The following is a 22,266-nucleotide window of genomic DNA, read 5'->3' as shown; positions in this document are numbered from 1 at the left end:
GGCTTTTTCCAAATGAGCAATGGGGGAGGGAGGAACCCAAGAGGAGCCACAGCCCTTTTATAACTGTATTAGTTAGAGTTTTCCAGGAAAATAGAAATAAGAGGGAGAGTATATGTGTGTGTAGCTTTATTCTAAGAAATTGGCTCATGTGATTTGGGAGGCTGGCAAGTCCTAAGTCCTACAGAGTGAGTCGGAAAGCTGGAGACTCCGAGAGCCGGTGACGGAGTTCCAGCCTAAAGGCCTGCAGACTGAGACCCAGGAAGCACTGATGTTTCAGTTTTAGCCTGAAATCAGGAATAAGCAGATATCCCCGTTCAAAGTCCTCAGGTAGGAAGAATTCTCCCTTACTTCGGGGAGAGTCAGCTTTCTGTTCTATTCAGATCTTTTTTTTTTTAATCTTCACCCGAGGATATTTTTTCCATTGATTTTTTTAGAGAGAGTGGAAGGGAGAGGGAGAGGGAGAGACAGAGAGAGAGAAACATCGATGTGAGAGAGACACATCAATTGGCTGCCTCCCACATGCACCCTGACTGGGGCCAGGGATGGAGCCTGCAACCAGGGTATGTGCTCTTGGCTGGAATCAAACCCAAGACCCCTCAGCCCACAGGCCGATGCTCTAACCACTGAGCAAAACTAACTAGGGCTCTATTCAGATCTTTGATTGGGGGAAGCCCACCCACATTAGAGAATAATCTGCTTTCCTTAGTATACTGATTAAATATTAATCTCACCCCAAAACAGAAACACCCAGAATAATATCTGGGCCCCCTATGGCCTAGTCAGGTTGATACGTAGTATTAACCCTCACAATAACCTAACATACCATCACTTCTATGTTCCGTTTGTTAGAAGTAAGTCACTAAGTCCAGCCCACACTCAGGGGAGGAATTAAGTTCCACCTCTGGAGGGAAGGAATATAGAATAATTTGTGATATATTTTAAACTACTGTAGGCACTGGTACTTGGGAGACTCCAATATTCATTTAATAGGAGTTCCAGAAGAAAAAAAAAAAAGGAAGAAATGATGGAGAAGCCATATCTGAAGAGAGAATTGTTAAGAATCTTGATTGTTCATGAAAAAAGATGTAAGTCTTCAAATAAATGTTCATTCAGGATACGAAACTGAGTGAATGAAAATAAATTTTTATGTAGACATATTGTGATGAAATTGCAGAATATAAATGATAAAGGGACAAGAACTATTAGAGAGAAAAGACATTATTTACAGAGGAAGATAATTAGACTGACAGTAGACTTCTTATCAAAATAATAGGGGCTGATAGGTATTGGAGTAATACTTTAAAAATGATGAAAGAAGATAAATGTAATCCTAAAATGTTAAGCCTGGCTAAACTTTCATTCAAGATTGAGGAGATATTAAAGGTTCAATATGTTATTTAACTTTCTGTGACTCAGATTCCTTATCTACAAATGGGAATAATGATATCTATCTTATAGGTTATTTTCTGCCATGTTTACTGATATATCCCAAGTGCCTAAACAGTGCCTAACATAGTAGGCATTTGATAAATATTTATTGAATGAGTGTATAGGGTGTTGTGAAGATTTATGTAAATAAAGAATTTAACTACTCAATAAATGTTTGTTGTTAAGATTTTACCACTCATAGATGCTCACTAAGAGAACTATTAAAAATAATTTTCAACAAGGAGAAAAAATTCAGGAAGAGGGTATCAGATAAATAATTATGACACAGAAATTGATAAAGTGCCAGTAAATTAAATAATGATCATGGGGGAAGAAAGAAAAACTAATCTTTGTATTATTTTTTAAACGGTAAACTAAAATCTTTAAGGTGAATCTAAAATATGAAAGAGCAAAAGGCCAAAAACGTTAGTGTTTTGAAGAATGAAAAAAGGATATTTTCCTTACCAGATTTATAGATTTATTACAAACTACAATAATTAAGACAAGTGTTAGCGCAGGAAAAGGCAAATAGACCAGTGAAACAAAATGACCCAGCAGTAGACTCACACATATAAGGGAACTTGATATGACAGAAAGCATCACAGATCAGTGGATAAGGTAGAATCTTCCATAAATTGAAGTGGGATAGGTGGTTATTCCTGAGGAGAAAATCATGAAATGGGATATTGTATCCTGTATAAAAATTAGTTTCAGTTGGGATAAAACCTAAGTGCAAAAAAGAAAAACTTTAAAGTTGTCATTTAAAAAATATATAATAAAAGAGTATCTTTCCTTGGGTAAAGAGGGACTTTTTAGAAAAGACAACAGAATACACACATAAAGATTGATGTTACTATTAACATTTTAAATTTCATGTCTCAGAAGATTCTAGAAACAAAGCAAAATCACAAGTCTTATATTTAGGGGAGATATTTGTAATGCATGTAACTCACAAAGATTGGTATTCAGCATAAAAAAAGAATTCCTACAAGTCAAGAAGGAAGAAACAATCTAATGGAAAAATCAGCAAAGAATATAATTAATCAGTTTACAGAATAGGAAATACTGTATGTGTGGCCCATAAGCATGAAAAGATTTTCATCCTCACTAGGAATTACAGTAATGCAAATTATACCATTCCATACTCATCAGACAGGCGATGACAGAAAGGATGAGAAGACTATATGTTGGCAGAGAGGTGGGGACCCCACACTCTTACACAGCTAGTGGGGTATTAACACAATCACTCAGGAGTGCTATTTTGGAAAATCTAATAGTTGGAATGTACATAAACACCTGAAATTCTACCTCTAGTGCTCTAGAAAAATGCTCTTCCACAAATTCATGGAAAGCACTATGAGAATGTTTATTCTAACATTCTTTGTTGTGGTAAAACTTGTAAGCAAACTAAATATTAATCTAATGAAAGCATATGCTGAAGTATATTTGCATAATGGAATAGTATACAGCAGTTAAAAAGTCAGTGAACTAAAGCTGTGAGTATCAACATGGACAAATCCTTCACTAAGGAAGATGCAGAAGTATATGCATGATAAAATACTATTTATATAAAAACCATGGAGAACAATACTGTATGCTATTTATGGACACATATAATAAAATTGTATAATCTTCAGGCATGTTTTTAAACACTAAGTCATGATAAAGGTCACCTCTGAGGAAGTATGTGAATGGATGGAGGGATTCACAAATCAAGAAAAGATAAATCGCAAAGAAGGCAAAATGGATGTTTGTTATACTGGACTCTGTACTTACAAAACAACCTTGTTGTAAGGATCTGGTACTTTAATAAAAGCAAACCTCATGTCATTTCCCCATCTGTTAGTAAGTTAAAATAGTTAAGTATTATGGAAAATCTGAAAATTAACTTATCTTCTGTATCTCTTCTAATATCAGCATTCTGAGTGCTACACGGGATTGCCTTGTCCATGTTATAAGTTGTGTTAAAACTTAAGCATTGTCCTCGCCAGTTTGCTCAGTGGTTAGAGCTTCAGCCTGCAAACTGAAGGGTCCCGGGTTCAATTCTGGCCTCGGGCATGTACCTTGGTTGCATCATCTTTTTAAGATATGATTTAGTTCAAATGTTTAAAAAGAAATTTTGCCACAGAAATTGGAGTAGTTTTTTTCTTTCTTTATAAAATAAAAATTATAAATTTGAATGTTTTGCATTGTTTGTTTCCCACAAGTTTTCATGGCAGACATTTCAGTAAATGAAGTTATGACTGAAGAGATATTTTAGGTCCTAGGATTATGTCTCAGTCTAGCATTTCTTTGGGTTTCTTGAGTGATGAGACGGTTTTCATTGCGCTACCCAGGATAGATGGGCCGAAATGGCAGGGACATGACTAGAAAGTGCACGTTGTATATGTTTCAGTCAGCATGTTGCTAGTGACAGGTGTTCAATGGTTGTTGGGATCCTTGTCAGCGAAGAGAATCCTTTGACATTAACGTCACCAGCTCAATCCTGATTTCAGGTGACTCTATTGGCAGTTCCATCAGGCTGCAGCTGATCGGTGAATGTCAGAGCTGCCGCTGTTCCTCACAGTGTCACCAGCCCACTGTGGGTTTTTTACTTGTTTATTTGTTTTTGGAGGGAGAGGTTGTCTAGTTTGTCTTGTTGTTCAGTCTTAACCAGACTTTCAAATTGCTTACGTTTGGGAAATGAAATGAGAGGTCATGGGGGATATAGGTATCTTTAGGGCGTGCAAAACCATATACAGAGTGATGACTTACGTGGAGACTAGCAATGATTACCGTGACTCCCAGCCAATCAATGGTGGGAGCACCTGGGGACTCATTAAGTGGCATTTGTGGTGTCTGTAACCTAGGTTTTGAGCTCTGTTTCCGGAGAAGTAGTGACAGCCTTTAATGTCTAATTGACCTCTTCTCTTTGTTTCACTTTCTTTCACTTTTCACGTTTGCCTCTGATGTGGTCCCTGGTGGCAGCAAACAGCACTGCTCAGCATTTTAAACTTCTGCTCAGAGCTTCAGCACCTCAGTTTGGGGAGTTGTATGATGGTGAGTATTTGAGAATTCTTTATACTCAGTTGCTCGTTCCCTTTTCCTTCTCACCGGTGAATTCTGTCCTGGCTCATCCCACCCCACACCCACCCACAGCTTTTGTGATTTACGATGAACTATTGGACCTGACTTGCAAATGTTTTTCTTAAATTGGAGAGTGTGTCTGTGAAACACTGACATTATTTAGCCGTGAGAGCAAGGAGAGCAGTGTAGTGCTGTAGAAAGAGTTTGGTTCTGCCTCAAGTCAGGTGTTATCTCAGACAAGATCTCTGCCTCTCTGGTTTCTTTATAAGCGATCAGTCATACCCATATGCCAGTAGTTCAGTGAATTTTTAAGTTCTAAGATTACTTCTGGAAATGTTGATGATAGTAAATAGGCTTATTTTGTTTGTTTTTTGTTTTACTGGCCTTACTGGGTAAGATAAAAAGATAGATATTCTGTGTTGGAACTCAAGTTTTCTTGAATTTTACTGGTCCATGAGATCCAAAAGCGTAGGAACTATTCAACTAGTCTCTAAAGTCCTTTCAGATTTCAAATTATGACTTTATGTACCATTAAAAGAGCTCATGGGATGAGTTTAATCTTTTTCATCTAAATTACATGACTTATAAATAATACTGACACTCAAGGGACTGTAGAACTCTTCATTGTGTGTGCGTGTGTGTGTGCACACGTGCATGCGTGCACGCTCAGAGGAAATGCATCTCCCAGTATAATTGTGAGCAATCCATTCCTCTTCAAGGTAGATTTTGGAGATTCCCCAACCATCCCAGCTTTGCAGCCACTTACTAGGAAGGCCAGAAAAAGCAGAATGGTTGTGAGATTCCAGAGAGGTTCTCCGGGTGTCCTAGACTTGGATTCAACAGGGACAATCACTGACCTAAAATAGATCCCACTTGAACACCTTTTAGAGCTCAGCAATGGCTTCAGAGATGCCCCAAGGTTCAGCAATGCAGGCTGGAGAGGCCAATAATAATGCCATATTTGTCTCCATGTTCCTGCAGTTTTAAATTCTAGTGGTTAGGCCTGATTAAACATCAACTATGGGCTCAGGCCCATCCTGGTTTCTGGAAACAGTGTTGGGAGCCCACTAATTAGATTTTCCTTTCATCTCGCCAGATTCTTACTTTAGTAAGTCATTTAGTCATTTCATGAGCTTCTGTTGGGTCCTCTAGTGGCCCTTCTAGATGGGCCCTATGACATTCGATTGGCAGTTTCTGTGACAATACATATTTTTCCTGTGCTTAAACCAGTGTTTTTCAATTTTACCCGACTACTGAACCCATTTTTCCATATTATATCTATTAATATGTAATACACTATGGTAAATGCTGCTTTAGAAAAATAAGCAATATTTAAATTAAAGTATGTAGTTACTAGTAAAATATTGTTACCATTGATATTTGTTGTCAGGAAATGAAATATTAAGAACTTGACATTAAAGTTCAGAAATAATGCTAATATTGCTGATACTACCATTACCGTCATGATCAGAACATTTTCTGCTTGTCATAGAAATTCTGTTCTTACTTCACAGCAGGCCCAGAGTTTACCAGGACAGTAACAGAGACAGCTTCTAATTGATACCTTAATACTATGTGTATCTCAGTTTCTTTTCTGTCAGTTGACCAAAAGGACAGTTTGCTATTTTATTTTTGACTATCAAAATAATAGTGATCAGAATCATGGGTTTCCGAAAGTTGTTAAATGTTTCTTTCTAAAGAAGCAAATTGGCTGCACTAATTATCAAAGCTACAGTTCTGTGCTGTTCAGGTATGCTCACTGAAGTGAGTAGGTGTATCCTTCCCAATCTGCTTCTCATGGCTTCTGCATGATTCTACCATATAGTTGCTAAAGACCAGAAATCATCACCACTATATCTAGTCCATCAGCTTTAGGTTCTGACTCAAAGCATAGCCCCAAATCTGTCCATTTCTCCAGTTCCACTGCTACTTACTTAACCCAGCCCCCTGTCCTCTCTTCTCTAAGCCAGTGCAGACTTTTTCACTGGGCCTCCTCCCCCACTGTTACCCACCATAGACCATCTTTCAGATAGAATTAAGAGGGGGTTTTGTTTGTTTTAATATAAATCGTATTTGTTTCTAACCCTCCATTGATTTTCTTAGCACTTAAAATAGAAATGAAACGCCGTCATGGCCTAATGGCCTCGCCCCAGCATAACTCTCTGCGCTTACAGCCTGTCCTGTCCTGTCCCTCACTACCCAGGCCTACACTGATCTCAGTTCTGTCTGTTCACTGGACTCACCCTGGAGCTCCCGGCAAACACCTTGCCCCTCCTCAGCTCCTGACACTCTGACTACTCTCACATCACATCACCCTGTCTTATTATCTTCACACCGCCACTCTCTGAATTTATTTTGCTCATTTATTTGTCTGTATGTCTTCCCCAGAAATGTGAACAGTCTGTCTGTCGGTTCACTGTTGTTCCTAGTGTCTGGAGTGGTGCTGGCCCATAGTAGTAGAGAATGTGATTGAACAGCGAAATAAAAGGAAACAATCTGGAAGTGTTTGCTATTTTGATTCCTTTTGACTCCTGGTGATAATTTTGATACCTGATTATAACAAAATCAAATGAGCCTCTTAACATTTAAGAACCTGTTTAAAGAAACATTATTAAAACATGTAAAGCCCATGAGCTTAAATGTTTAATCCTTGGTTAGTAAAGGCTTATCCTGGGATCTTGAGCTAAATCATTGGGCACCTCCTGTAACTGAGAATGATTAACATATTGTAATCTAAATTATTTTTGTATTGTATATGCAATCCCCAAATGCCTCATTTTACCCGAACCAATATCCTTATTATTACTGTCAGCATATTCACATACTGTTTTAGAGCCTAGTAAAGAGTACACCTTTATCAGGGAGCTCTTATATATGTACCAAAGTTGATTAAGTATATTTAAAATAGAAGAAGCTAGGTCTTGTCAGGGAGTAGCAGCATCAAGGTCAAAATGCGAGGCATATGGGAACAACATGGAATCCTCAAATTTTCATGAGAGACTGAGGGTTTCAGACTGCTCTGGGATTTCATTCATTAACGTCCTCTGTCTGGAGTCCTGTTAAATAGGTTTTTAAGTAAGTGATTACTCTTGCTGTCTTATGAGGCAGTTGCAGGTCTGTGAGATGAGTGGGCAGATCTGTACCAATGAGAATGTGGGTATGTTTTACACGGAAGCAAACAATAGGAGATGATTTACAACGTTTTAACGAACATTAAGAATGTTCGTATTTCTGAGCATAATGTATGAAAGACTGTTATGATTTGATTTCCAGATTGAAGACTATGATGTGATCGCCAGCATGATAGGAGCCAAATGTAAGAAGCTGCGTACCCTGGATCTGTGGAGGTGTAAGAACATCACTGAGAATGGGATAGCAGAGCTGGCGGCCGGGTGTCCGCTTCTGGAGGAACTGGACCTCGGCTGGTGCCCTACTCTGCAGAGCAGCACTGGCTGCTTCGCCAGGCTGGCTCGCCAGCTCCCAAACTTGCAAAAACTCTTTCTTACAGCCAACAGGTCTGTGTGTGACACAGACATTGAGGAACTGGCATGCAATTGTACCAGGTTGCGGCAACTGGACATACTAGGTAAGGATACAATATATAAATTTGTTTTAAAGCCCTGACATAAGAACTAATGTCAGACTTTTTGCAAAGAAAAAAAACAACTTATTGGATACAATAAAAATTTTGTCCGGATAAGACTGCTTGATTTGAGAGGAAGTGCAAGATAGGTTAAGTGATATGGAGAGGAATTATATCTGTACTTGAGTAAAAGAGTGAGGACAATAACAGAATTTTATCGTTGAACCCATCAGAAAGCTCTAAATAACCATTAATTCTTGGTCTAGCAAGAGGAGTGAGAATTTATATGAGCTGTATTCTCCATTTTTATTAAGGACATTTAAGAAATTAATCCATTTGTCTAATGAATTCCAATATATATATATATATATATATATATATATATATATATATATATATATAATCTTCTTGATGTTGAATTCTTGATTAAGAAATATTATAAAACCTCTATCCCTAATGAAAATCCTTTAGTTCTGGGATTTTTTTAAAAAATATATCTTTATTCATTTCAGAGAGAGGAAAGGAGAGGGAGAGAGAAACATCAGTGATGAGAGAGTCATTGATCGGCTGCCTCCTGCACACCCCCAACTGGGGATCGAGCCCGCAACCCGGGCATGTGCCCTGACCGGGAATCGAACCCCGTTCGCCTGGATCCCAGGTTGACGCTCAACGGCTGAGCCACGCCCAGCTGGGCAAGTTCTGGGATTTTTTGTGTCCTTATTTCAATTTCTCAGCCGCGAACCCTGTGAGTTTTTGTTACTTCTTACTTCCTTTAGACAGAAGTACTAGCAGTGCCACAGTTGTCCCACATAGGGCTGGCACTGTGTTATCTGGTAATCTGTACTAAGAGATCAGTCCATGAAGTTTAATTATATTTTTTCCTCTTTATTAAACATTCAACAAAAGGAAAGCCTGAAGATTTTCAACACCTGTTTTTGTGGTTTTAGTTAAAATCTCTTCACAGCTCAGGTTTATGATACATTCATAGATGTTTCTTACATAGTTCCATGTTATTTATTCAAGCTACTTCCAGGCAGAAATTCTTGCCTATTATATGCACACTTTGGGCTAGATCCTTCATCTAGGTTACGTTTTTCTTAACTTTCCTCGTTCAGGGAGTTGTGGCAGTATAGTTACAGCTTCCGCAGCCCATATCAGGGAGGGCAGTAGAAAGGAGTTCTCAGAGAAAAAGCATAGATTAACATTTCAGAAACTTCAATCCCTATCCCAGTAGATATATTATGTTATACAGTTGTGAACCCCGTCCCCACCGTAAAGCTATAGTTAAGCAAGAAAGGTATTGTTCTAACAGATGACATCTTAGAGCCTAGTGATAATTTAGCTTCCATCTGAACATCCCATAATCACTTCAGATTTAAAATGGACTAAATAGTACTCATCACCCATGACCTGTCTTCCAGTACTGCCATTTTATACTCACCACTTACAGTAAAACTTATCAAGTTGTGTTGTAGCTAATAGCTTTCAACTCTGGTCACTGAGTTCCTTGCATCTCTAGTGCTTGAAACAAGTTTCTACAGGGAAGTTGCTCAGTAACTGCACGGCGTGGAACTGGAGGTTGAATCAGCGTAAGCATCGCTGACCGATTTGACCCATGGATTGAGGAGAAAGAGATTCAAACACTTTTAAACTGGGGTGATAGGAACAGGAAAGTCTGGAGAAGCTGACTGAAGGGACAGGATGTAGGGGTGAAGAGAGAGGGTAGAGTATTGACATTTGATGTCAAATGGGCTGGGAAAATTCAGTTTGCATTTGTTTTCAGGATTGTTCCCATATGCAATGTTCTAAGAAATGTTTTTAATTTTTAAAAGGCAATTTAAGTGTATTTTAAACCATAATAAAAGGACTCTATCAGAACATTATATAAATATTATATTTAAAGTGTTTTATGTGGTTTTGTTTTTTTGAACAGGAACAAGAATGGTAAGTCCAGCATCCTTAAGAAAACTCCTGGAATCATGCAAAGATCTCTCCTTACTTGATGTGTCCTTCTGCTCTCAGATAGATAATAGAGCCGTGCTAGAGTTCAATGGGAGCTTTCCAAAAGTGTTCATAAAAAAGAGCTTTACTCAGTGACTTTATATATATTCTATAATAAAATTAATGTGCTTTTGTAGGGTTGTATTTTAGGAATGGTTTTGTTTCTTGTTTTGTGTGGTTTTTATAATGGTGGGAATGTCTTAACCCATTAAAATATTCGTAGATTTTAAAGAAAAATATGAACTATTCTGCCCAGCCAGGCGTGGCTCAACGGTTGAGCATTGACCTAGGATCCAGGCGATCGGGGTTCGATTCCCGGTCAGGGCACACGCCCGGGTTGTGGGCTGCAGCCAATCAGTGACTCTCTCATCATTGATGTTTCTATCTCTCTCTCTCCCTCTCCCTTCCTCTCTCTGAAATCAATAAAGATATATTTTAAAAATATATATATAAACTATTCTGAAGTACAGATAGGCATCACCATGTGCATATGTTGATCCATGACAATATGATTCTCACTGGGCATGTTTATCACTGGAAGGCAGTGATAGAAAGAATTCCAGTAGATCCCTTCTTCTCTCGATCATTTCCTTTTAGCATGTATTACATTACAGCCTAATCACTTCCAACTGAAGGTTAGATGGAGGCTCCTTGACTACACAACTGAATGGATTTTGGAAAATGGAAATTTCCTTTATATTTGTATCAGGGTCCAAAAAATCCTTTAGACCTATAGTTTGAGCTCAGAGCTCAGAACATCTGTTGCAAGTTTATGTGAGAGTGGAGATCTCGCTTATTGTCTTAGCCTGTTGGTAGCACAGGAAGCATATGAAGCCGTTCTGTGTTACTTCATAATTCAAACAATATTAGTTGCCATAAAAATTACATAAGTATGTTTCACATATAAACACTGTTTAGCTCCACACAGCCACACCCCACATACATTTTCTTGATCCACTCATCTGTTGACAGACATTTAGGTTATTTACAGATCTTGGCTATTGCAAATAATACTGAAATGAATGTGGGAGTGCAGATATCTCTTTGAGGTCCTGATTTAAAAAATTTTTATATATGTATACCCAGAAGTGGGATTGCTGGATCATATGGTATTTTTAGTTTTAATTTTTTGAGGAACCTCCATAATGTTTTTCATAATGGCTGAACCAATTTACATTCCCACCAACAATGTACCAACCAGGGTTTCCTTAACAAGAGAGAACATACAAACTATCCATTAAAATTTGAAGCCAAATGACCCATTGTTACTAGCATTGTCAACTGACTTAATTTTTTTTATAATTATTTATCTTAGCATTTTGGTAAGATAAATCATCTTCCCAGTGGCTAGTAATAAGGACATGTCCCCGACTCTGTGAGCATAATTATAGTATCCTTTCCATTTAAATTGCTTGAAATAAGACCCTAAAAAATATACAATCTGTAGCAGAAAACATTTAGACAGTTAATATTTTTCCCTTTCTTTGTATTGATTAGCTTTGAACCAATATGTAAGAAAGAAAACTGATTTCTTTGTGGAAGTATTTTTACTTTTTTGGGTTTTCTAGGAATTAAGACCAAAAACTCATATTTGCAAGTGTAATAATAGTGACCAGGAGTCAATAAAAATTACATAATGAATGTTTGGCTTTTCATTTTTTACTTTAAGGTATTAAAAGGTTGCTATTATCGATAGGGTAATTTTAATTTTAAAAGCCATTTATCACACATTTATCAGTGTTGCATCCAGTTGCCCCCAGTTTAGCACATTTAATATTGGTACTTCAGGAGAGCGCTTTTTTATAACCACTATGAAAATTTCGTCAGTGACCCTTAACAGAATATTAGCTGTTGCCAAATCACTGTTTAGCCGCTCTCATTTTATTCGTAGAGCCTAGTTCTCTAGCAGTACATTAATGTCAATAAACAAACGGGGTGATGATTGGCTGCAATAGCTAGAAGTCAAAAGGTAAAAGAGATAAATTACTTTAATCAGAGATAATGATTTATTATATATTTTTTATAAATACAGCTAGAGGCCAAGATTTTTCTTTTGGCACAGTGGAAATAATGCTTAAGGTTTTTGCCTATAAATGAATTACTGGCTTAAATTTTAATACATGTGAATACTGTTACTAGTTTGGAAGGAAAAAGGTGCCCTGGCCAGTGTGGTTCAGTTGGTTGAACATCCTTCCAGGTACTGAAGGGTCAGCGGTTCGATTCCCGGCCCTCCCCTTGTTTCTCTGACATCGATGTCTGTCTCTCTTTCTCTCTCTCTTCTTCTCACTCTCCCTTTCCCTTCCTCTCTCTCTAAAATTAATAAAAACATTTTTAAAAAAGGAAGGAAAAAGGTAATTATAACATTTTAAGAGGAAGATGATTATCAATGTATTTAGTAAATTAGTGAAGTCTTAGCTATACAATTTTTAAAGAAAAATTTAAAAGCAAACCAGTCCTATGATCAGTAAATTGAGTAGGTAGTTCTTTCTGTTACAAATGAGAAGCTAAACAGACAACTGAGATGTTTTAAATTTTATTTGTATAAAAATGCTGTTTGGTATCTAATGGTTTTATTGTTTGTATTATTCTGTACTTTAGGGTAATAAGATAAGCTTGAGTATCTCGTTAGCTCACTTTCAAAACTGACCATGTCAGTACACTGCTGTATACGATGGAAGGTTTGGGTAGAGAGGTTTGTGTCGCGGCCTCTGTGAAATGCGGGATAAGCCTGGAAGATGAGGCGTCATCTAACACTAACACTAACAGTCCATCCTCATGCTATGAAAGGACATCAGCTCAGGTGCATTTTAAACTCTAAAGTCACACAAGTCTGCAATGAAACCATAAGCTGAGTTCACACTGTTACTTCTATTTTTCTCTGTAGTTCCGCCAAATGGGTTTTATTGACTTAAAGTTTGGTTTGTCACATAAAACCAAAGTTTGATACAGTGTTTTCCTACTTTTACTTGTGAGGTATCATGTACTGTTATTTATTTGCTTTTTGTAGAAGCCAGTTCCTTCATTGCTAATTAGCTCCTAAGTTGTCCCACAGTTCTTAGTCATGCCCAGATGACTTTTGGTGAACTAGAATGGAATAAATGACAACAGATGAGAGACAGCCATCCATCTATTTAGTCCAATATATGTATTGACAACAAATAAGTATTGGCATCTGTGTGCTAGGCACAGATTGGGGTGGGGTGGGGGGGTGGTTTACAGAATGCTTATCAGTAACCACAGAGCAAATTTCAAAAACTGTTATGTGCCAAGAAAAAATTCTGTGGTGAAATAAGCATGGGATACAATGGCCTCAGCAACATCAGGCAGGCTTCTTTACTGCTGCACTTCAGAACTGCTAATATCTAGTGGACACTGACGGTGGGATGAGCCAAGGTCCATAGTGGTTCCCAGCTTTTGGTGGAATGCCTGTCACCAGTTTTTGAAAACTTCACTTCCTCAGAGCATAGTTTGGAAAATGCTGCTAAGAAGCATTATATGGTATATTATGGAAGGTATTCACTACAGTGACTTTTAATATACTTGCTAAAGAGTATGCATTGTAATTTGTTTCTAACAAAGATTTTTAATTTATTAAGATGAAGATTAGGAAGTTGACTAGTACTTTGGTGATGTAATTTAAAAAAATATTTCTGAGCATGATTACTCTTTTGGGTTCATAATTTCTAACTCAAATTTTATTCTTATATTAGACTTTTAGACTTTGTGTTTACTTTTCTGTGAAATGTGAACCATGTCTAGTTATTGGGAATGCCTAAAGGAACTGCTGTACCATCTGATGATTTTTAATATCTGTATATAGGATTCTACTCTCAAGTTGCTTTATTTAATATTTATATGCTGTGCTAGTCCATAAACTATTCTAATAAATTAATTGTGTGTTAATTTTTAAAAGTAGAAATGTTAAATTAATTTCTTATCAGTGACTATTTTAAATTTGTTTAATATGTAATTTTTAAAAATGGGTATAGTAACACAATTTACTACTAGCATTCATTTTCCTTAAGTGTATGAATGAAGGAAGGTAGTAATTTATTACAAGAATCATTTCTTCCCAATGAATACTTTTATGTGAATCCTGTTCTATGTGTAGTCACATATATACATATACATATTTATTTCAGTCTCTCAAATAAATATGTGTTTAATTTAGTTAAACTTTTTTTAGGGGGAAATTCTATTTCTGCAATATGTTCTATAGAATAGATATTGCTGCTAAGATTACAACAAAAGCTAGAAAATTATTAATACAAACAAAGACTGGCTCGCCATTTTTCTTACTTGAGATGTTTTTGCTGATAGATATGCCAAATAAAGAACTGATAGTGTTGAAGCCCTGTTTATTTTGTTTAAAAGTCCTAAAAATAAATCTACCCAGTAAAACCTAAACTGTTTATAAGTCCTTATAATGAGAAAAACTGAAAGACCTTAAAGTGTGTGTACCTATCATATGTATCCTTACAGTTTGTCAGCATTGTGTCACGCATGTGTAACTACCCAGAGAAGAGAGACAGTATTCAACTATGACTACTGTTTTGCTTCTGTCGTTCAAAATGTCTTCTGATTTCCCATCTATGAACACTCCTGGCAGAGTCAAGGTCTCATTTCCTGCTGTAGGCACATCAGCTTAACCAGTGCCTAGACTCTGAGCAGAGCAGTGTTCCTGGAGTGGCGCCAGGCCTCATTTCTCAGTGCCTTTAGTCCTCAGCCTCTGCCAGAAGCCACTAGCCTCAGCTTTAAGTCTGTAGCCTTAAATGCTCCCTCATAAATCAAACTAGGCCATCTATTTTTTTATACTTTGAATATTAAAGTACCAAATGTTAAAGAAGGTGAATTTTTAAGCCTAGTACATGGAGAAATGTTTAACTGCCAACTCTCTGGTGGAGGTAAAAGCCCTGATTTGTAGCACCTTCCAATTACTGTCGTGTAAATTTTCCCACCACGATTGCTTTCAGGTTTCCAGGCTTCCAAAGTGAAGTCAGCCAGTGCTGAGTTGGAATGAAATGCACACACTTTGCTCTTTTGAGTTGATAGGAACTGGCTCTAGCTCACCACTACCAGATGAAATTATTAAACGCTGATCTCCTAATTCCTGAAAAATAGGCATAATAATCTATAGCCAGATTTCCCCTAGAGTTGGTGTTATCTATAGTCAAGTTGTCCTTCAGAATCATATGAAATTCTTCCTTGCCACTGAATACATTAAAAGAATAAAATTAAAATAGATTTCCCTAAACAAATAGCCAATAATCATTAGTAGAACATTTAAGAATAATAAGAAGGAAAACTTTGAAAAACCTAATGAGAAGCAAATTATTTTTGATGTAATTCTGACATTGGTCATATAAATTGATAAAGCATTGTGTGTTTGTGGGATTCTAATTTTAAAACACAGTTCCATATATTTCCATGGACTTCAAAATTACATCCCCAGATAAATTGTAACATTTCCTTTCTGCACACTGGTACAATTTTACATTATAAAATTGTCATGTAGATTCATTACATCTATTTTCCAAATGCAATGACCATAACTCAAATATGTACCTGTCGTATACCAAACTCTAAACCGCATTAAAAACATTCTGTCACTAATGTTTATACAGACACATTGATAAGATACTTACACATCTTTATAACAAAGATTCTTGGCTTGGGGACCTCAGGATTTTAAATTTTGGTATCTCTCTGGCTCAGGTACCAGATTTTTGGTCCAGATTTGAGAGCATTTATGAATTAGCTTTTACCAGGTTGCAATGAATAACCTCCAAAATTTCAGTGACTTTCAATAACATGTATTTCTCACTCATGGGGCATGTTGGCTGTTGTAGGTTGGTGGCTGTGGCTGTCCTCCAGGCTGTGGGTCAGGTTCAGGTCTGCTCCATCCAGTGCCCAGGCTGAAAGAGAAGGTCCTTCCTAGGTTTTGCCCTTCCAGTGGCAGGGGCAGATGCAAGAGAATAGATAGCAATGTGATATGGACCTAACGGTGTTTAAGCGAATATACTCCTCACCTGGCCTGTTCACATTCTGACGGCCAAAGCAAGTCATGTGGCCACGCCTAGCCACTGAGCAACAAGAAAACCACTCTTCATACAGGGAGCCATGATAAGTCATAGCCAAAGGTGTTGGGAAAAGATAATTCTAAACAATAATAACCCAGGTACCACAAATATTTGAACTTACTCTGAGTAGCCAAAGTATGTCAAAATAATTTGAAAGGAAATATCTTAATTTTTAAAAAAGAAATATATAAACCTAGTTTAATAATAAATAATAGGCTTCAGAATATAAACCTACTTAATAGGTTGGTTCAGAAACTTTAGAAGGATCTTCACTCTTTGTATTTCACTTTTTGGAAAATAAAAAGATTTTCCCAAATATCACTGTTTTTAAAGGCAGTTTTATTTCCTTTTAATTTTTTATCTACTTTGAAAGTCAATTTATTACTTTCAGATTTATCATACCTTTTGCAAACTCTTTTCTTTCCATCTTTTTCTAGTCTATTTTTAAATTATGTGTGATACTTTTTTTCAAATTATGGTGATTTAAAGTTAATATTTTATTTCAACAAGTTTTAATTACTTAACTGAGATATGAAACTCCAACTATGAATTCAGTGTTGGTGGAAGGAACCAGATTTACATCCCCATGAAACAGAGCACTTACCTTTTGTGATACATGTATGAGGCAGGTGTTTGAGTAAGGAATAGCATTTGAGATTTCCTCTGAAAACTAGAAATCTTCTTGATTGAAAAAGCTAAAGGATAATTTATTCCTCAGCATCCTCTGATACATGCCCTCTAACACCAACTTGTGTACTGGCAGAGGCTTTTATGCCATAAAAACATGCCTGACTGGATCAGAACTGAGGTTATTTAGACAATAGGCCCAAAGCACTTTGAAAACTAAAGGGAAAAAGTAGCTGTTGCAATGTTCACAACTTCTTTAGTACAATAAGATTAAACCACATTAAAACTGCACTTATTTGAGCATTTTCTCTTCCCTGGCCTCGACTTCCCTGCTTGTTACTTACTGCCTGGCCTGGTGCCTAGAAAAGCCCTTTGTGCCAGTGGACTGTCAGGAGGGAAGATCTGGGTCATCTCACCAGGTAGGAACTGGGCCCAGCAGAGGCGTTTGCTAAAGGCAGGGGGAATGTGGACGAGGCAGTGGAAGAAGGTAGTCACGAGCACCAGCTACGGTCATGTGGCCAGTTACAGAACCGGGCTGTGATTCTCATGGGTATGGACCCCTTATTCTGTTAGGAATGTGTTTGTTTAGCAAATATCTTAGTCATCTTCCCCCTTTTATCTCCTTGTCATGTAAATCAAATGTAATGACATACAGTGACATTTAGTGTTTAAGTATTGTTAACTTTCCATCACACTAAGGAGAGTAAACATCAAGAAGAGTAAACAGCCCTGGCCGGTGTGGCTCAGTGGTTTGGGCACCGTCCCAGTCAGGGCACATGCCCCCTTTGAGGGCTCGATCCCCAGTAGGGGGCATGCAGGAGGCAGCTGATCGAAGTTTCACTCTTACATGGGTGTTCTCTTCCTCTCCCTTCCTCTCTCTCTAAAAGTATCAATAAAAAAAGACTTTAAAAAAAAAAGAGTAAACATCATCTGAGAGTTTTTTGCACCCTCTTCTGGGTTTCGAAAAGGTTAGTGCATTTTTGGTTGTATGCAGAATAGTTGTATCTTAGGTGAAATTATGACCCTCTTATTTTATTTGGAAATAATGGAGATTATTGGGGGTTAATAGCATATGGGATTCAGGATATGTGTATGGATGCCCAGTTGACAAGGGTGTACTTGAGATGGTTAACTTTATGAGTCAACTTGGTTCCACAGAGTGCCCAGATATTTGATCAAACATTATTCTGGGTGTATTCGGTGCTTGGATGAGATTAACATTTAAATTGGTGGACTTCAAGTAAAAGAGAATGCCAACCCCCAGTGTAGGTGGGCCTTACCCAATCAGTTGATGGCCAGAATAGAACAAAATGCTTGGCCTCCCTCCAGCAGAGAGAATTTTCCAGCAGACCCTGTTAAGATATCGTCTGAAACATTGGTTCTTCCTGGTACTATCAGACTGCCTCTGGACTCAAAGGAACATTGAGCTCTTCTGGGTCTTCAATCTATCAGCCTACCTTGCAGATTTTGGATTTACCAACCTCCATAATCCCATGAGCCAATTCCTTATAATATTTTATAAATCTGTATGTATACATGCGTACATACACATCCTATAGGTTCTGTTTCCCTCGAGAACCCTAATACACTTCCCAACAAGGTCGAAAACGCTTGTAACCTACTATAAAGGAAATAAAGAAATGTTATTAACTGGATTAAAAACATTTTATAAACGCTAGCAGAAATTTGTATTACATATATGTTATTGGAGAGATCTAGTCATTTATTGAGCTCTAAGTGAGACTTTTCTATCAACATCTTGTTACCCACCTTTCAAGCATTTGCTTTGTTTTTTTACATCACTTTTATAGGGCTTTTGCTTTTTTGTGACCCTGAGACTCAGAATATTTCAATTAAATACTTTATCACTGCAGACAATTTTTGTAAATTCTATTAGTCAACAACACTGATGTACAATGAAACCTATTTTCAACTTTATGTATTACCAATAATGGTAACTTCATTTATTTCTTATAAAATAGTACAAAATGTTTTTGTTGTTCATGATGCTACCTAATCTCTGTAGGCTGACTACAAGCTAAGAAGAAAAATTAAAATATTTAAATATGTTGGCTACTAGATTCAATCAATTACATATGAAATTAGGCCACAGAAAAAAGTACAAAATTATATGATACACTTTCTGAATCATTTCAGAAACTGCTGTGAGATATTGAGGCTCTGTAGAACAGTTTACAAAACAACATACAAGAATTAGTGTATAGCATTAGTAGTCTTCCTACAAGGGGAAAAAAAGCAATTTTTGAAGTTCCTTCAAGGACAAAAGATAATGGATGTTTTTATAGTTTGCATCTGGACTAACTCTATTAGCATCATTAGTGGTAATGTATTCCAGAAGCCATTTAATGTAATTATGCAGATAATATTTTTTTCATTAAGAATGTTGTGGAATTTCAAATAAGTACATTTTTTAGATGAAATCTTTAATCTTCTAGGAGTAGTTTTCTATAAAGGTCTATTACCTCTACAGTAAAATATAAGGGAACTGTAGGTTGAGACCAACAATCTTCACTTTTGTAACTCATTTAAATATTGATAAAACCTATTTCTTTCAGTTGCTAAGTCAAGATAGAAAAGGTTTTCCAAGTACCTTTACTTTTAGTTCTTAGACTAAAGGTGTGTAAAATATAAGCATTACTATATTAAAAGTACATTAATTGTAGTAGACATATTTTTCTATTTAAATTTATTTTTATTTTTTAAGCCACCTTTTAACCTTTCTTGAACTGCCGCCCCGACTTTCTTTGGGGAAATACGCCCCTCAAACTCTCAGGACACATGGTTTGGATGGAGCTGATTCCTTGGTTTTGAAAGCTGGCATGTGAACTCAGGACTGATCAGTCAGAGCATTGCAACCCTTACACACAGGTACACACACACACACACACACACACCCTGATTGTTTAAAGAGATGGGCAATAAAACTTAATTCTGGGCCTTAGTGGAACTCTTAAGCTGGGGCACCTTGTAGTACAGAGAACAAACCTAACATGACCAAGATCAAGATGACCTGGCTCAGTCCTGATGAGGCCATTTGTCCCCGGCGTCAAGTCATTTCAGGAGTTTTATGGTTCATGATCCAATGAATTCTATTTTTGTTTTTGTTTGTTTGTGAAGCCTGTTAGATTTAGTTTCAGTTACTTGCAAATGAAGGAGCCCTAGTCATACATAACTATTTTTAAAAATATTCTTACAAGCAAGTCATTTTCTCACCCACTTCCTATAAAGGGCAGGTCCCCTTGTCCTTTCCAGTGTCTGCTGTCAGGGGCCCCGTCCCTCGTCCTCCAGCCAGAGCACACCTTCCCGCTTTATTCAGCACTGCCAGAGCACTTTCTTATGTACCCTTTCCAGCTTTGAATTCTCCACCTAAGAATTCTAATTGAGTTGGCTTACACATAATATTCATACGCTTCTGTTGTGTTGGAAATTGGTATGTATTTGTATACTTGGATTATAAACTGTGACAATTGTAAATTATACTGATATCAGAGTAGCTCAGGGTTCCCCACACACTTAGCAACAAGTACAGTGTCATTTGGATTGACCGTGTGAAATTTTTCATTTAGTGTAAAGTACCTCATTGACATTTGACGTACCTCGGAGGACTGTGAGTTGGGCAGGAATGGCACCCCAAGAACCTTTAGATACTAAATTTTATTACGATGCAGAACTAGTAAGACTTCCTTTTGTGAACAGTTTCTTACGATTTCACCTTACAGTGCAAATATGCCAGACCTATAGCAAAAACTATTTTATATTATTCTTTTTCCCCCAGTTATTTATTGCATTGTAACAACTTCAAAATGCATGGCTTAAAACAACAGTGATTTCTCTGTCCCGTGCTTCTGTGGATTGTTTGGGCACCGCTGTTCCTGCCGGAGCTCACACCTGGCTGCGTTCAGCGAGCTGGCTGGCTGGGCGGAGGTTCAGCTAGGTTGTTGGTTGTGGCACGTCTCTCTCTTTCCCTCAGGGATTCTATTAGTGCAAAAATAGAGTTTCAAGGTCTCTTCAAGTTTAGCCTTGAAAGCCATGTAGTCATTTCTACGGCTGCATTTTCTTGATCAAAGTGAGGACCAACCCAGCTTATACAGGGATGAGCATAAGTAGGTTTACAGTTGTGAGTACACAAAACAGAGTCTATTCTTGAATTGTTGTATTATTTATTATTATTAACCTCCTTTTGCCCACCCCTGTATAGAACTGGTGGGGGAGGGGGAGTAACTCTACCACTCCATGAGTAACAAAATCTCATCGCAGAACAGGGGCTATCGTGACCATCTTTGGAAACAATCTACCTCACTGTTGTTTTTATTTATTATTGGAGGGTAAAACTAGTATGCCTTTTATTTCTGTATCCTCTTGATGCATACAGTAGAATCCTTCCTGAACCATTTAATACTTCTTAAAGTACTAGCAATGAAAAAGAAATGCTTTTCATCGTAAGTGAATATTTCTGAAATGGCAGGTAATAGGACACACAGTTATTTATACGTATACACGTATGCCAGGCTATTTTCTTTGGCTTATATACACAACTAAGCTGATAATTGTACAGGTTTTGCTCATATTGAAAAAGGCAAAACATAAATGTTATAATTACTATCTATTCTTCCTTTTACTCTCCTCTACAGAGCTTCAGTTTTTGAAAACATAACTGGTTTAGAAGAGCTATACAGGCCTCGGAACCTATAGGTTGCATCGTATAATTCTGAAAAGTGTTGCAGTGTATCCAAGACACCTGTCCTTTGCATTCGATGGTGCTTACCTGTGGTAGGGGAGAGAGAAGCCATTCAGGAGCCATAATGGAGAAGCGAATAACATATTGCAATGTTTTATTTCTCAAATGGTGTAGGAAAGCAGGTATTTGTTATATTTTCCTTTAGATGAAATATTGCCAAATTATAAAGAGAATTTTATACTTCATATTTATTATCTGATTAAGATACCATTATAATCTATGGTACCTGAGACTCTCTCATAAATAATTTTTCATTAGTTTCTAAAATGTTGTCTAACTATACAGATAATTCTGATAATTCGGCCCCCGTGCAGGACCATTTCATAATACCTTTTTCTCTTCTTTCCAAATTAATTACGATAATGACAAGCACAGAGATAGGTAGCATCCGGCAGCTCCTCCACTATTCACGTACATCTTCTAAGTCAGAGCCAGTAGCCTCTGCAGTCCACTTAGTTGCACCTAAAAGGATTTTTATGTGGTACATTTTGTAAAATATGGCAGGGCGTGGGGTGGGCTGGTGGTAGTACATCTACATGTGAAAAGAAAAATGCTTGCAAAAGGAATCCAGAAAATTTTAATTCCCTTAATTAATTAGGGTTAAATCTTATTCTGACAAATATTGCAGAAAATAGTTTCTCATTTTTCCCCAGGATCCCCAAAATATTAATTTCTAACAAACATTTTCCGGTGAAAAGTTATTTTCTGAATACTACTTAGGA

At 37.2% G+C, this 22,266-nt stretch overlaps 1 protein-coding gene across 2 annotated transcripts in view; it reads left to right on the top strand.

The window, feature by feature from the left end:
• Nucleotides 1-10,515, top strand: part of FBXL4 (F-box and leucine rich repeat protein 4) — a 55,735-nt gene extending 45,220 nt beyond the window's left edge. The window contains exons 7-9 of one of the 2 annotated variants that reach the window (XM_081140770.1): nucleotides 4,396-4,467; nucleotides 7,768-8,080; nucleotides 10,011-10,515. In XM_081140770.1, the coding sequence (XP_080996896.1) occupies nucleotides 4,396-4,467; nucleotides 7,768-8,080; nucleotides 10,011-10,174 (549 nt within the window). In that variant the 3' untranslated portion in view covers nucleotides 10,175-10,515. The remainder of the gene's footprint in view (nucleotides 1-4,395; nucleotides 4,468-7,767; nucleotides 8,081-10,010) is intronic. The other variant, XM_081140769.1, reaches the window with a different exon arrangement.
• The last annotated feature ends 11,751 nt before the right edge of the window (nucleotides 10,516-22,266 follow it).

Source organism: Miniopterus schreibersii (assembly GCF_964146895.1).
Source record: "Miniopterus schreibersii genome assembly, chromosome: 6".
NCBI lineage: Eukaryota > Metazoa > Chordata > Mammalia > Chiroptera > Miniopteridae > Miniopterus > Miniopterus schreibersii.
The sequence above is the reverse complement of the archived record's forward strand: the minus strand, read 5'-3'. Positions and strand labels throughout refer to the sequence as shown.